Source organism: Rhinoraja longicauda, chromosome 14, assembly GCF_053455715.1.
Source record: "Rhinoraja longicauda isolate Sanriku21f chromosome 14, sRhiLon1.1, whole genome shotgun sequence".
NCBI lineage: Eukaryota > Metazoa > Chordata > Chondrichthyes > Rajiformes > Arhynchobatidae > Rhinoraja > Rhinoraja longicauda.
This window is the reverse complement of record NC_135966.1, coordinates 47,772,776-47,789,665: the sequence shown is the minus strand read 5'-3', so window position 1 is coordinate 47,789,665 and position 16,890 is coordinate 47,772,776. Positions and strand designations below refer to the sequence as shown.

General features: G+C 46.6%; 1 protein-coding gene across 1 annotated transcript in view; it reads right to left on the bottom strand.

Moving 5' to 3' along the window:
• adam19b (ADAM metallopeptidase domain 19b) overlaps positions 1-16,482 on the bottom strand; it is a 157,285-nt gene extending 140,803 nt beyond the window's left edge. The window contains exon 1 of the mRNA XM_078411234.1: positions 16,124-16,482. Within this exon, the coding sequence (XP_078267360.1) occupies positions 16,124-16,217 (94 nt within the window). The 5' untranslated portion in view covers positions 16,218-16,482. The remainder of the gene's footprint in view (positions 1-16,123) is intronic.
• Between the last annotated feature and the right edge of the window lie 408 nt (positions 16,483-16,890).

The following is a 16,890-nucleotide window of genomic DNA, read 5'->3' as shown; positions in this document are numbered from 1 at the left end:
TCCTCCCCCCCTCTCCCATCCTTCCCTTCCCCTCCCCCCCACTCCATCCCCCTCAACCCCTGATCCTCCCTCGTCCCCCCCTCCCTCCCCCCCTCCCTCCCTTCCTCCCCCCTCCCTAGGAGATAGATTTAAACTTTAAAATGTGAATAACTTTTAAAATATAACACCGATTTCAATGAAATTTCTTCCATTAGCACCAAAGGGACGATGGTGTGTAAGGTGGGCCTAAAATTGTCGCGCTATCGTGTACCGTTTTGGCCGTAGTTCAGGAACAAACAAACAAACAAACGAGAGTTTGAGTAAATAGATGTGACAAGCCACAGTGAAATTCTTTACTTGCTTGAGTATGCAAATAGCCACCACATAAACGGCACTTACAAAGTTAAAAGTACCCCGCACCAGCTCCTCCTTTGTTCTCCCCCCCCCCCCCACCCCCTCATGGTGGTCTCCCCACGCTTTGTCCCCCCACCCCCTCACGGTGGTTTCCCCACGCTGGGTCCCCCCACCCCCTCATCGACCGCCAACCGCGGGTCGGCCCGCAAGGCATCGTGGGGGATTCCCACCGGGTACACCCGCCGCACGCACGGCCCACCAGGTACACCCGCCGCACGCACGGCCCACCGGGTACACCCGCCGCACGCACGGCCCACCAGGTACACCCGCCGCACGCACGGCCCACCGGGTACACCCGCCGCACGCACGGCCCACTGGGTACACCCGCCGCACGCACGGCCCACCGGGTACACCCGCCACACGCACGGCTCAACGGGTACACCCACCGCACGCACGGCCCACCGGGTACACCCGCCGCACGCGCGGCTCACTGGATACACTGACCCCTCCGTTAGTGAATGTCTGTCAGAGATGGACCCCTCACCTGCATCTTTACTGTGGCCTGGAGCTTTGCTCTCACCCCCTCTTCCCCCCCCCCGACACAACTAGGACAGTTCCCTTGGATCTCACCTTTCACCCCACCAGCCTCCACCTCCAACACATCATTCTCTGACATTTCCTCAAACATTCCTCCGCCTCCAAGGTGAACCGACCACTAGTCACATCTTCCTATCTCCACCTCTTTCAGCATTTGGTGGAGACCACTCCCTCCACAATGCCCTGGTCCACTCGTCCTTTCCCACCCAAACCTCTTTCTCCCAGGTACTTTCCCTTGCAACCGCAGGCGATGCAACACGTGCCCCTGTACATCCTCCCTCACATCCATCCAAGAACCTCAGCAGTCCTTCGAGTTGAGACAGAGGTTCACATCCACCTCCTCTAACCTCATCTATTGCACGCAGTGTTCCTGTCGTGAGCTCCTGTACATCAGCGAGACCAAGTGGAGACTCAGCGACCATTACACTGAACCCTTGCGTTCGGTCTCCCACGGCATTAGGGATCTTTCCGTTTGTTAACCACGATAATTCCCCTTCCCACCCTGACCTTTCCATCCTGGACTCCTCCATTGCCAGAGCGAGGCCACACACTAATTGGAGGAACAGCAAATCACATTTTGCTTGGCTCGTTTACCAATGTTGAATTCTTTAATTTAGTGTAACATCTACAAACACCTCCCCCCCCCCCCCCACACCCACTCCCCCGCCACCCACTCTCTCTTTCCCTCCCCTCCCCCACCCACTCCTTCCCCCCACCCCCCCCCCCCCCCCAGGTGGTGCTGGCTTGAAGGGCCGAATGGCCTACTCCTGCACCTATTGTTTATTGTCACCCACTGGAGTCAAATGGGGTGAAATTTGGTGGCAACATTGATAGCCCAGGTTGCTGTTGATGATTAACAAGTCTGATTGGAAATGATGGGGCAGGCAAATCATATCCCCTCTCGGAATTTCTGGTGATGGAAACATCGGAGAATGTTATGTTGGATGTGGAGGCTGGTGGGGTGAAAGGCAAGGACCAAGAGAACTCAATCCTTGTGGTGTCTGGGGGGAGAGGGAGTGGGAGACTCTTGGCCAGAGGTCAGAGCCTCAGAATTAAAGGACTTTCCTTTAGGAAGGAGATGAGGGGAGATTTCTTTAGTCAGAGGGTGGTGAATCTGTGGAACGCAATAGACAAAAGGTGCAGGAGTAGGCCATTCGGCCCTTCGAGCCAGCACTGCCATTCAATGTGATCATGGCTCATCATTCACAATCAGTACCCCGTTCCTGCCTTCTCCCCATACCCCCTGACTGCGCTATCATTAAGAGCTCTATCTAACTCTCTCTTGAAAGCATCCAGAGAATCGGCCTCAACATTCATTACCACAGAAGGCTGTGGGGGCCAATTCAGTGGATATTTGACAGAGATAGATAGATTCTTGATTAGTACGGGTTCTGGGGAGGGGGGGAAGGCAGGAAAATGGGGTAGAGAGGGAGAGATAGATCAGCCACGATGGAATGTTGGAGTAGACTTGATGGGCCGAATGGCTTAATTCTGCTCCTATCACTTATGAATTTATATCACAGGATTAAAACGCTCTGTAATCCGCTTGGACGATTAGATGGAGATGAATGATTTGCACGTCGACCTCAGTGATGTGCCTCCGATTTGCACTTGGCAGTCAGTTGCAACTAGCGAGGGTGGTCACTAGGACAGCCCTCGATGAAGAGGCAATGCGTAACGTGTGGTTTATGCTGCTCATCTGCACAGCTTCAGCTAATCTGTACTCCTTCCCCTTCCTTTCTCCACACCTCCCGCCAATCTGCAGCATTCCATTGGGACAACCTGGATTCCAAGCCACGCATCCCGAAACTCTACCTGCGATCGGACATTTACGAACCAGATTTATAAAGCTGGAGATGTCTGAAGAAGGGTCTCGACCCGAAACGTCACCCATTCCTTCTCTCCTGAGATGCTGCCTGACCCGCTGAGTTACTCCAGCATTTTGTGAAATAAATACCTTCGATTTGTACCAGCATCTGCAGTTATTTTCTTACACTATAAAGCTGGAGAAATAATTTTACTTGTCACTCGTGATTGAAAAATAACCCACTCTCTCAATCTGGCCGATAGTTTGATGGCATCATCTGAATGTTAAAATTGAGTTTATCTGTCCAATTATAACATTAATATCTTGGATGTACATCAAGGAAGAGAAAAGTCTTCTGCGGCCAAGGAGGCAGGACAGAACAGCGAGATGGATCGCTGTTTCCCAGACCCAGAGAAGGAACAATAAGGCCCCACGGCCTCCTTATTTGCTTCCAATTTGTGAGCACAGCAACAAAGTATATTTTGGACCTTGGCCCGTTCCTCAGAACTGATCATCCTCAGCATTACATCACCTGAAGAGAACGACAAAGCAACTTTGGTGCTCCCCACAAAGTTCAAGGGACACAGCACGAGGTCCAGCTGGGTCATGCGAAGGGTCGTATCATCCTGCAGTCGGTGACTGATTCGGAGCAGGAATCAGTTTCAAAATGCATTGGAAGACAAGGCACTGAAATATTACAGCCCCCCCCTGACACCACCGTTTCACAAAACTACCCTCCACCTGTGAATAATATAATGTCACAGTGCTGAATGGTGGGATTGTTGCAGTCAATGACCTACTCCTACACCATTCAAAATGGGACCTCAAAATGGGACAGAAGGGCAGAGGTTATGTGCATGCATGTGAAAGAGACAGAAGAGAGAGAGAGAGAGAGAGAGAGAGAGAGAGAGAGAGAGAGAGAGAGAGTGAGTTTCTGCACGAGTATGGGAGTGGGAGAAAATTTGAGAGAGATGATTTATGCATTGTGCACAAAGAGGGCTTGTGTATATAAGTGTACGCGTGTGTGTATGTGTGTGTGTGTGTGTGTGTGTGTACGTAGGAGGGAGAGAGAGTTGGCACATATGCTGAAGCATGCACACGTCTGCTTGCTTGTTGTGATTGAGAAAATATACCAAAACAAGCACAATTCTTTTGTTACAAAAGAGTTTTTGTCATCAAATTCCATAAAGGACAAACCTTGTAAATCTGAAATGAACTTTTATTTGGTTGGTTTTGCTTGCGACAAATACCAAACTATGCTCAAGTCAGATTCAAGGATAACAGACTCTCTTGGAAATATCTGCTTCGGATTTGGGCTACCCTTTCATCATGCATCGGTGTAGAAGAGAGATCGTTGCCAGCTATGCCTGGTGCCAACAAGTAGTCCATTTGATTTACACTGTCATTCCATATGTTCCTTCATGGGGTGACATCTAGGCAAAGCCAACCACATAATCAAGGACGGGTCGCACCCTGGCCACACCCTCGACTCCCCTCTCCCATCGGGCAAAGGTACAGGAGTGTGAAAACGCACACCTCCAGATTCGGGGACAGTTTCTCCCCAGCTGTCATTTCATTTAGAGATACAGCGCGGAAACAGGCCCTTCGGCCCACCGAGTCCGTGCCGCCCAGCGATCCCCGCACATTAACACTATCCTACACCCACTAGGGACAATTTTTACATTTACCCAGCCAATTAACCTACATACCTGCACATCTTTGGAGTGTGGGAGGAAACCGAAGATCTCGGAGAAAACCCACGCAGGTCACGGGGAGAACATACAAACTCCGTACAGACGGCGCCCGTAGTCGGGATCGAACCCGGTTCTCCGGCACTGCATTCGCTGTAAGGCAGCAACTCTACCGCTGCGCCACCGTGACACCCCTGCTGTCATCAGGCAACTGAACCCTCCCACCACCTCCAGAGAGCAGTGCTGAACTACTATCTACCTCATTGGTGACCCTCGGACTATCCTTGATCGGGGTTTGCTGGCTTTACCTTGCACTAAACGTTATTCCTTTATCATGTATCTATACACTGTAAATGGCTCAATTGTAATCGTTTTTCTGCTGACTGGTTAGCACGCAACAGAAGCTTTTCACTGTACCTCGGTACATGTGACAATAGCCTTCACTGTGGTACCTCAAGTTAGAACAAGTTGTGTTTACATCCCATTTTAGTGGCTCTCCAGTACAACAGTGAGGGACTGCTATATGGATAGATGCAGGAAAAGATTTGATGTGTATGTTTGAACAGCAGGGATGATTTTACCCTTGAAACAATAGCACCAAAACAGAGTGACTTTAAATGTTAACAATTGGGTTGGTGCACTGAGGTGTGCATTGAGTTTCACCTGACACAGTGACACACTGATACCCAGAGGCCTCAGGAGTATCGCGCATGTTTGGATATCTCACACTGGAGTTATGGGCGTGTAGGAAGAAATTGCAGATGCGGTTTTAAACCAAAGACAGACACAAAATGCTGGAGTAACTCAACGGGACAGGCAGCATCTCTGGAGAGAAGGAGCGGGTGATGTTTCTGGTCAAAATGATTCAGTCCGAAGAAGGGTCTCGACCCGAAAGGTCACCCATTCCTTCTACCCAGAGATGTTGCCTGGCCCGCTGAGCTTTTGGTATGGAGATCATTTGGTATTGTGGAGCGCAAAGCTCCCAGGCAGCCACACACAGCTGAAGACACATTCAGAAGAGACAACCTCACATCATTTACAACGTGCAGGTTAGCGGCAGATTGATTTCCACAATCAAACAAGTGTTTGATGATTTTGACGATTCCAGAAATGCTGCTGTGGTGTGATGGGAGTATCGTTCGAAACATTGATGAGCAGTCTTGATCACAAGGCTACTGCACAAACCATTTGTGCCCACAGATCGATACACTAGTGTGCATTCCCCATGGAGTGAAATGTGACAGGGAAAGTGACCAGAGGACATGCAAAGCAGGGGGAGGGAGGGGGTGGTCTCGCGGGAGGAAACCAAATAGGCCCAAGGTGTTCAGATAGCAACTATCCCATCCGAGCCACTCTGAAGAGCAATGTGCAAGACAGCATTTCTGTCAGGGAGTTCTCGGTAAAATCAACACCTAGAACAGCCACAGTCCTGGTCTCTGAGCAGAATGAGCACCATATTGCTGAAGACCATCAAGGTCACCAAGGCCATGACCTCTCATGCACCCGTGCACAGAATCCTTTCAGGCTAGAGGCAAACATGTCTGCAAGATTTCAGTTTCCCCCCCATTATTGCAAGAAGGTACGACTGATTTTCTCGTTGTAAAAAGAGCCGAATATTTATCATCCTCTCTTCGTAAAGTGTAGTGAGTGTAACATACGCATAGCTGACCATTAATGACCACCACAGTGATCCAGCCACACGTGTCCTTGTCAGTCAGCTGCCACTGCCCGTGATAGTAACTGAGAAACAGAAGCCAAGGTCAGTCAGCCACTGTACAGCCAATGAGTTCATTGCTGATCATTTACTACAGTGATACCTTCCTCCATTAGCCCCTTTCGTCTGGACTCTGCCAAAATCTATCAATCTCTACCTCGAGTTTACTCACAACTGAGCCTCTGTAATCATTCTCCATGAAAAATCTTTTCCTCGTCTCAGTCCTTTAATGGCTGACCCCTTGTTTTGAGATCGTCACCACTGCTTTTGCACCTGCCAGTGCTGGAGAAACATCAACTTTGCACCTACACCATCAAGCCTTGGAAGAGTACAAAGTGAATTTAAGGTGTGAAAAGGACAGATCAAAGCAGACAATGCTGGTTTTCCGACTAGTTTCACTGTCCTCCTGATTAATTTTATTGTTTATATATATATGCCTCGTTGTCACCTTCCCCTCAGCCAACAATGAACCATTCTACATTTCCTTGACCATTGTCTGCTTTGATCTGTCCTGTGTACAAAATTCACTTGGTACTCTTGCACATTTCTAGTTTCCCGCTCCCCTGACTCAGTCTGAAGAAGGGTGTTGACCCGAAAAGTTACCCATTCCTTCCCTCCAGAGAAACTGCCTGTCCCGCTGAGTTACTCCAGCATTTTGTGTCCATCTTTGTGTACTACACACCAGTTATGATATTGGGTGCCCAACCGTGATATGCAACCACTAATCCGCGCGCTTCACTGTGATTGTACACAGCAGCAGTGTACATGAACAGCCAACCCAATGAGTGTGCTGCCTGGATTGCAAGGAATAAGTCCAGGTTAATTGTATGCCGTGATCTCCGTGTCTATTTTACGAAGCAATCCAATTCAGCCTACATTATCTTGGCACTCTGCTTGTGGAAGTTTGCCGTATTCACTTTGTTTTTAAATTGGTTACAATGCACCTTGAGATCTCCAAGGTCAAGAAGCTACAATATACATGCAAGAATTTCTTGCTGTTTTTTGTATTTAGAAATGGCGCTCAATGAAGAAAAAAAAATCCTGCAGAGTTTAAAAATATATTTGTAGAGTAGTAATGATAGACCTATAAAATTAGCTAAGGTAGACACAAAATGCTGGAGCGACTCAGCGGGACAGGCAGCATCTCTGGAGAGAAGGAATGGGTGATGTTTCGGGTCAAGACCCTTCTTCTCGACCCGAAACGTCACCCATTCCTTCTTTCCAGAGATGCTGCCTGACCCACTGAGTTACTCAGCATTTTCAGTCTACCTTCAACTTAAACCAGCATCTGCAGGTTTTTTTCCTACATATAAAATTAGCTAACTATTTAGGCGACTTCCATTCATATTCTTTGAGCTGAATAAAGCAAGCACCACATACCAAGTTACAGTGCAATCTGGACTTTGACATTTAAGCAGATATCTATACCAGCTAATCCCGTATACACAATGTGCATTCTTATTAAAGTTTAAATCTAATTGGTGCATTATAGACCTCATGAGAGATTCCATTCCCAGTGGTAGCAACTCTAAGCGTCAAGCAATTAATTTTTCAATCTTTTCACTAATACAAAGTGTATTTTTAGGAAGAGGTAGTACTCCTAATAGTCTTAGCCCAGATTTCCATAATCACAATTCGATGTTAACTTGTAAACATTTCCAGATTCAGTTCTCATTCTGGCTCCATCTACTGCTCTCTTCCTTGAGCTACTCAGCCTTAGTCTTCCCGCCTCTTGAGTGCACAGATCTAGTGATTCCCCATTAGTGAAGAATTGTTTTGTCATCTCTATCTCGAATGGTTGAACCCTTATTCTGAGACTATGCCCCCTGCTCAAGTCAGGTCAAACTTAACGTCATATGCACAACAATGACGAGGTAGGGTACAACGGGAAATCTTGCTCACATAACATGTACATCGACTCAGCCAAACACACAAAAACAAATGATACATCAATTACATAAAAACTTCAAAAAGAAAGAAGACTGCATTAAAAGCAAAACAATAAATGTCCATGGTAGCATTTCCTTTAATTTAGAGATACAGTGTGGAAACAGGCCCTTCGGCCCACCGAGTCCACGCTGACCACTGATTACCCATTCACACCCATCGCCTTCCAGATGGTGCCCAACCCAGGTGACATTTGCATATTAGCCACAGAGGCAGATCTACAATCACTCCATACTCTTAAATACAATAAATATCTTGACTGTAATCATGTAATATCTTTCCGCTGACTGGATAGCACGCAACAAAAGCTTTTCACTGTACCTCAGTACGCGTGACAATAAACTTAACTGTAACAGTTTCACATCCTACACACAGGATGGTGGAGGTAGGATAGTGTTTTTGTTTTAAATTGTCCCTAGTGGGTATAGGATACCTCCAGTATAGTCCCTGGTGGACTCTTCGGAAGTGATACAAGATAATAGGCACAATTTATGGAAGCCAATTAACCTACAAACCCACATGTCTTTGGAATTATTAAGGGGTTGGACACGTTAGAGGCAGGAAACATGTTCCCAATGTTGGGGGAGTCCAGAACAAGGGGCCACAGTTTAAGAATAAGGGGTAGGCCATTTAGAATGGAGATGAGGAAAAACTTTTTCAGTCAGAGAGTTGTGAATCTGTGGAATTCTCTGCCTCAGAAGACAGTGGGGGCCAATTCTCTGAATGCATTCAAGAGAGAGCTAGATAGAGCTCTTAAGGATAGCGGAGTCAGGGGGTATGGGGAGAAGGCAGGAACGGGGTACTGATTGAGAATGATCAGCCATGATCACATTGAATGGCGGTGCTGGCTCGAAGGGCCGAATGGCCTCCTCCTGCACCTATTGTCTATTGAAACCGGAGCAACCCAGAGAAAACCCACGTGGTCACAGGGAGAACGTACAAAACTCCATACAGACAGCACCCATAGTCAGGATTGAACCCTGTCCCTAGCATTGTAAGGCAACAACTCTACCAGTGTGGAGGTCTCTCGTCTTTTGTTGTCGAGATAAGATTAGGAATGTGCAAATTAGTTGAAAAACCTGACGGCTGCAAGAAAGTAGCTGTTCCTGAACCCGATGGTGTGGTTCTTCAAGCTTCTGAATCTCCTGCACAAAGGTAGCAAAGAGAAGAGGACATGGTCCAAATGATGGCCTATGCTAGTCATAGGGTGGTATGTGTGATCGTCAGGGAAAGCATCACCACTCCATCGTCTCTGTCAAGTCCTGTAAGAGTTTTGTGTATTTCAGGATGATCACGTCTCAGGTTTTGTTTTAAATTCATAAACATATTAGCCCAGTCTGTTCAAACAACTTATTGCCCTCCCTAGAATCAACCTAGTGAATCTTCAGTGCACTCTCTCTATTGAAAAATCCCTACTTGGATAGCAAGGACAGACCTACACACAATATTCCAGTTCCAGTCTCACAAAGCTCTATAAAACTGAAACAAGGAGTCATTAATTTTACACTTGAATCCTCCTGTTAAAAAAAAGTCAGCATACCATTTGTCTTCTCGATTGCTAGTCATAATTACATTAAGTCTGAAGAAGGGTCTCGACCCAAAACATCACCCATTCCTTCTCTCCCAAGATGCTGCCTGACCTGCTGAGTTACTCCAGCATTTTGTATCCACCTTCGATTTAAACCAGCAGCTGCAGTTTTTTTTCCTACATATAATTACACTAACGTTCAGTGTTTCATGTGCAGATACCCTTGGTACCTGAATATACCTGAACATCAATATCTTTCAGTTACTCCTCCACTATGGATTTGTTTTGTTTTTTCCAACGGTGCTTTGCATTAAAGTTTTGGGGGGGGGGGGGGGGGGGGGGGTTTGCAGTCATCGTTATTTTTAGCATCTTGTAGAATTTTGTGGCATTTATGTATAATACATATTTCAGCTTGTTTGTCTGAGTATATGTTCCTGCAATGCTGCTGAAAGATTGTTAATGTACCTGTTCTGCATTGCACGTGCATATGGCAATAAACTCAACCCTACCACTCACCATTTAACTGATACTTCACTGTACTAGTCTGATCAGTCTGAAGAACTGTCCCGACCAGTAACCCCACCTATCCATGTTCTCCAGAGATGTTGCCTGACCCACTGAGTTATTCTAGTACTTTGTGTCTTTTTTTTTCTTCACTATACCATTTTTTATTCTACTACATATGAACTAGCCTGTGTCAGCTAATCTGCCAACGCCCCTCAGGGTAAAAGGAAAGGAGAAAGGTGAGCCTGGATTCCAGACAACAAATCCGTGATCCCAGTGCTCCAACAGGAGAAGTGGACTTGGGTGTGATTGGACGGTTGTGATTCCCTTTGCCCGTCGAAACAATCTGCTGACTTACTGCCTTACTGAGTGCTCGGTGCGTGGTGGCACAGCGGTAGAGTTGTTGCCTTACAGCGAATGCAGCGCCGGAGACCCGGGTTCGATCCCGACTACGGTTGCTGTCTGCACGGAGTTTGTACGTTCTCCCCGTGACCTGCATGGGTTTTCTCCGAAATCTTCGGTTTCCTCCCACACTCCAAAGACGTTAGGTTAGGTTAATTGGCTTGGTAAATGTAAAAATTGTCCCTAGTGGGTGTAGGATAGTGTTAGTGTGTGCGGGGATCGCTGGTCGGCGCGGACCCGGTGGGCCAAAAGGGCCTGTTTCCGCGCTGTATCTCTAAACCTAAAAATCTAAACTTAAGCATGGCAATATGCTGACGCTGCAGTTAGTTCAGGTGTCTCCCAGCACCAGGGACACTAGTACCTGACCTCAGGTGCCACTGCTGTGGAGCAGTATTGGGTTTCTTCCCACCTCTCAAGAACATGCTGTTGGTTTGATTGGCCACAATAAATTATCCCTTAACATAGGTAAGCAACACAAGAACCAAGAGGATAGTCAATGGACATGCAAGAGAAAAAATACATTGCAGCACTACAGGAAAATGGGAGATGCTGAGGGAGCTCTGCTGGAAACTGGCATGGACTTAATGGGCCGAATAGCCTCCTCCTTTGCTGCAATCAGGAAGAACAGTACAAAGGGCTGTTCACTGGGACAATATATTTGAAGGCAGCAGGGTGTAGTATGGAGAAAGGCCTAAATAAACATGTTCCTGATCTCATGCCAACTTGCCTGGTAAGTTTGGTTATCATTATCATCCTGCCTCAGTAAATGATGGACTGAAAGACAACACACCCGACAGAGCAATTCCCCGACCACAGCAACACCTGACAAATTACATTTTGTTCAGACATGCTTATCATCCAAAAGAAACGTGGACTCCCGCCAACGTGCCCCCACCAGCCATTAGTGGGTCACGATGAAGGTGGAGGAAGTTTGGTTTTTATCCCATCCACCGAGGACACAAAGAGTTTTATAACAATGCACAACGTGGACACGTTGAGTGCATTTGTCAACCTTTGCAACATCACTGCAGGAACCTTGAGCAATTTGTCAAATGTCTACGTTACTATTATATACATCGACACCTTCCCTTTTCCCTTCATCGGGCACACACTGCATGGCCTTCCATATCCTTCTTCCTCGTGCAATCATCTTGTTGCCCTTCAAACACATTCCTGCTGCTCATATTGACTCTTTGTACAAGTGAGTCCCATATTTCAGATAAAGACCTTTCTTCTCAATTCCAACTTTTATTATTACTGCCTACCGTATTGATATTTTCAGCCTGACAAAGCCTTAAAGACTTCCATTAGGTCAAGTTTTCCACAGAGGAGCTTCAGTCATTTAATGTTTCCCGAGATGTACAACACATTGATTTAAACCTTTTTAAAAAAAAGATTAGTTTAGAGATACAGCGCAGAAACAGGCCCTTCGGCCCACCGATTCCACACTGCCCAGAGATCCCCACACATTCACACTATCCTCCATACACTAGGGACAATTAACATTTTTTACCAAAGCCAATTAATCTACAATCGTGCACATCTTTGGAGCGTTGGAGGAAACCAGAGCACCCGGAGAAAACCCACGCAGTCACAGGGAGAATGAACAAACTCCGTACAAACAACACCCAAAGTCAAGATCGAACGCGGGTGTCTGGCACTGTAAGACAACAAATCTACCCCTAAGCCACTGTGCTGCCCTCAATAAGCAACTTCAACAGCTAACATATACCGACTGTAACACTCTGACTTAAATGTTGGGGGCAGGGGGCAAGAGGAAGTAAGCTTCTATTTTATGGGGGAAAAATACATTAATAAATGTAAAAAATAAGAGAGTTTGTTTCCAACTGTGCAAGCTGTTCAGCTCAGTTCAGGAAAAGAAAATAAAACAGTAAGGAGACTTGTTTGAAATAACCCTTACAAGAACAGAAATATGAGTGCAGGAACAATGCAGAAGCATTTTCTTGTGAGTAAAACTGTGTATAATTGCTCAGCAGATACTCACATCAGTTCTTGCAAAGTCTGGAGGGGAAGATTTATGAATGCTTCCATTAACAAATCTCCAATAAGTTCCATTTAGGCAATTGCTTGAATATATTACCAGATGGAAGCTGATGTTGAGGTCATTTAGGGGAGGGGAGGGAGAGATTTGCCTGGGCAAATTTTATTCACTCGCACAACCAACCACGCTCATCAGGAGTCTTGTAAATAGAATGAGCGTTAAGGCAGCAGTCACATGCATCTCCTGACGACTGGGGTGTATGGGGAGCCAGGATTACAGAGCAACCACATGCTGTAGGGCATCATTCCTGAGAGTGCAATCCCCTCACATGTTCTGACACGAGGGCAGCATCAACCGGGGCACACCATGGGCCGAGCAAAGACCCGACCCCACAACAAGGTACAATGCTTAATTTGGGGCCTGAAGAAGGGTCTTGACCCACAACATCACCCGTTCCTTCTCTTCACAGATGCTGCCTGTCCCGCTGAGTTACTCCAGCATTTTGTGTCTACCTTCGATTTAAACCAGCATCAGCAGTTCTTTCCTATACCTATAATACCATACAAGTGAATTACATTAAATAAGCTGTTAATTTATAAAACCTAATTTATTAAAAAAATTAAATGCAGCAAAGATGAATAAAAGGGCGGCACGGTGGCGCAGCAGTAGAGTTGCTGCCTTACAGCGAATGCAACGCCGGAGACTCAGGTTCGATCCTGACTACGGGCGCCGTCTGTATGGAGTTTGTACGTTCTTCCCGTGACCTGCGTGGGTTTTCTCCGAGATCTTCGGTTTCCTCCCACACTCCAAAGACGTACAGGTATGTAGGTTAATTGGCTGGGCAAATGTAAAAAATTGTCCCTAGTGTGTGTAGGATAGTGTTAATGTGCGGGGTTCGCTGGGCGGCGCGGACCCGGTGGGCCGAAGGGCCTGTTTCTGCGCTGTATTTCTAAATCTAAAGCTAAAAAAAAGTTATGAGATACATAGACAGGGTAGACAGTCAGGACCTTTCTTCCAGAATGGAAATGCCAAAGGCTGGACTGTGTAGCTTTAAGGTCAGAAGGGGGGGGGGGGAGCATAAAGGAGATGGGCAGGGTAAGTTTTATTTCTTTTTACACCAAAACTGGTGGATGCCTGGAATGTGCTGCCAGGAGTGGTGATGAAAGCAGAACACTACCTTATTCTGAAGAAGGGTTTCGACTCAAAACGTCACCCATTCCTTCGCTCCTGAGATACTGCCTGACCCGCTGAGTTACTCCAGCATTTTGTGATACCTTATTCTCCCCGTATTCTCTTCAACTCTTCCCCCGATTCTACCACCCATCCACACAATAGAGGCAATGCACAGTGGCCAGTTAACCTACTCACTTCCATCTTAAACTTTTGCACGTTGCACCCCAAGGTACTTAGATGGAAGTTGGTTTTACACAACATTTAAAAAAATTGCTGCCATACAGTTGAAAATTATAATTTTCACCAGGTCTGTACTAAACATACCCAGTAATAGTTTTCACAAACATTGGGTATAAGGTCTAAAAAGATTCTGCTCCTCCATACTAATATCCCTTACATTAATAATTTCAATGTTTCATGCAAACTGCATACAGGCAGCACCAGAGGTCAGGATTAAACTTGGGTTGCTGTAGTGTCCTCAGCTAGACCACTTATGCCACCAACAAATCCAATAAATCCTAGATAGCTAGGCTTGAACTGATCAACATCTGACACAAATGCCAGGCAGTGATCATCACCAACCAGAGACCATTTCACTGTGATATTGAATGGCAAATCCCTCATCTCTTTGTCCAACTGTCAATTAGCGCACAAATAATGAAGACAAATGGAGCAAGTTCAGTTCAGATTAGTTTGTTGTCCGGTGTACCTAGGTACAGTGAAAAGCTGTTGTTGCATGCTAACCAGTCAGCGGAAAGACAATACACGATTACAATTGACAGTGTATAGATACATAAGGGAGTAGCGTTTTGTGCAAGTTTAAGCCAGTAAATTCCAATCAAAGATAGTCCAAGGGTCACCAACGAGGTAGGACTGCCCTCTGGTTGGGGTAGGATGGTTCAGTTGCCTTTCTGGTTAGAAAGTGGGTATACTGTGATGGAGTGACCCACCTCCTGACCCCTCAAGACAAATCGGGGGGGGAGGGGCAAATATTTTCCACCTGGCGACTCGATCGAGCTCCATCAGTCTAGGAGCTCATTGCCATCCAAGAGAATAACCACCCTCACAATAACATGACTACACCCACCTCACCCGGCAGTCTTTCAGAAAATATAGTTTTTTTCAGTTGCAATATGACATTTTTTGTAACTGCAAAAATATAAAGGCTAAAAATGGTTTAATAAAAAGTTCACGAATGTCAATAGAAGCAATTGCTTGTCAATTTCAGTCGTTTCCTGTGATACAACAGACAGACTGTGTTCTTTAGAGGCAATAGTGTCAGATTACTGCCCGGAGGTTACATAGAAACATTTTTTTCCCTGCTAGACATTTTTTTCCCCAAACAACAGCTTTTTTTCCCCTGCTTGTCAACTTCAAAAGTAACTTTTTAAGTAGTTCTCTAGTTGCCGATTGAAATCAGGTTGTAACCCATTCAGCCTGTTTAACACAAATAGTGTTCCCTAATTCAATCTTGTCATATCCAATTCATGGTATAGAAACAAATGTTACAGCAACTACCTGGAACAAGTTGTCACCAATATATTAAGAGTTCCTCTTTTCAAACCTCCCAAGAAAATGTTTGCATTCATTTCCTCATTCATTCATTCCCAACCCAAATCTATGTTTTCTAACTAATTCAATATTTTAATAAATTCATCGGCTTAACTTCTCCAGATTGTTAAACTCCTCACATTCTTTCAGTTTCTCAATAATTTTTACTGTGAATTCACAATAGTATATATTTTTTAAATTAACAGATCCATGAAGGAAACCTTTTACAATCTTAAAATATTGTACTACAAGCCTTCATATAATGAAAAGAAACACAGACCCCAATAGACAATAGGTGCAGGAGGAGGCCATTCGGCCCTTCGAGCCTGCACCACCATTCAATGTGATCATGGCTGATCATTCTCAATCAGTACCCCGTTCCTGCCTTCTCCCCATACCCCCTGACTCCGCTATCCTTAAGAGCTCTATCCAGCTCTCTCTTGAATGCATTCAGAGAATTGGCCTCCACTGCCTTCTGAGGCAGAGAATTCCACAGATTCACAACTCTTCCTCAACATTTTTGTCGTTCCCAAAATATTATTCCTCTGCTTTCCCCAACGTCGGATAAATGTCTACAATTGCTCGGCCATTCATTCCCTTGTCTTCCAGCGGTTTGGTTGTCCCCAGAGCCCGGGGCTAATTGTTTCAATGCTTTCCTCTCTCCCAGGGGGGAGTTTGCAATGACAGAATCAATACCAGAGGCTCTCGCCGAGGCGAGGGAAGGGAAGGGAAGCAGAGACAAGCAGAGGCTTGGTTTCTCCTCCCTTCAACTCTCCAGCCCCGACTTCAAAACTTTCTCTCTCCTCCCCACACCCGCCTGCACTGAAGAGCCAGGCTGCCAACATGCATGCAGAGAGAGATACACACGCCTCACCTTCGCCTGCTTCATGTGCAGAACAAGCCAGAGCCAGGGACAGCCAGCAGAGGAATTGGCCGAGGTGGGTTGCTGCTCCGTACGTCCGAGCCATGGGCGCAGCGGGCTGGGCGAGTGCCCCTCGCCTGTGCCCCCCGCCAGCCTCCAGAAGCCCCTTGCTCACTCACTCACACGCTCACTCACACACTCACACACTCACTCACACACTCACTCACACACTCACTCACACACTCACTCACTCACTCACACTAGCCTCTTGTGGGAGCTGATGCTGCTGTCACCCAGAGCATCAGGCTGGAGCCGCGGCTAGTGGCGAGCAGTGTGTGTGTGAGTTACAGGCAGGGCTCGGGCAACGTGGACATTGTTCATCGCCGAGCACTAGGCAGTCTCTGTCTCGTCCTCTTCCTCTTCCTCCTCCTCCTGCTCCCAGCTGCCGCAGCCTGACAGCATTTATTGTCTGTGTGTGAGGCCGCTTGATACATATCCCAGCCACACCCCGCCCTTCGCTGTCCTTACCCCGCCTCTCGCTCGCACAAACAAACAAACAAACAAACAAACACGGCATGTGCTTCAGTCTCCACTGCTTCCAGCATAACCTCTCTCTCTCTCTCTCTCTCTCACTCTGTGCTGCGTTTCCCATTCGCTGCACGTGATTTGCAACAAAAACTTCAGTTTCATGCCGTTTTGGGTTCATGGTTTTCCTCTTTCCTATTAAGTTTCCACATCCGACCCGTAAATCAAAGCCTGTGCAGTGCAGCGCAGTGCAG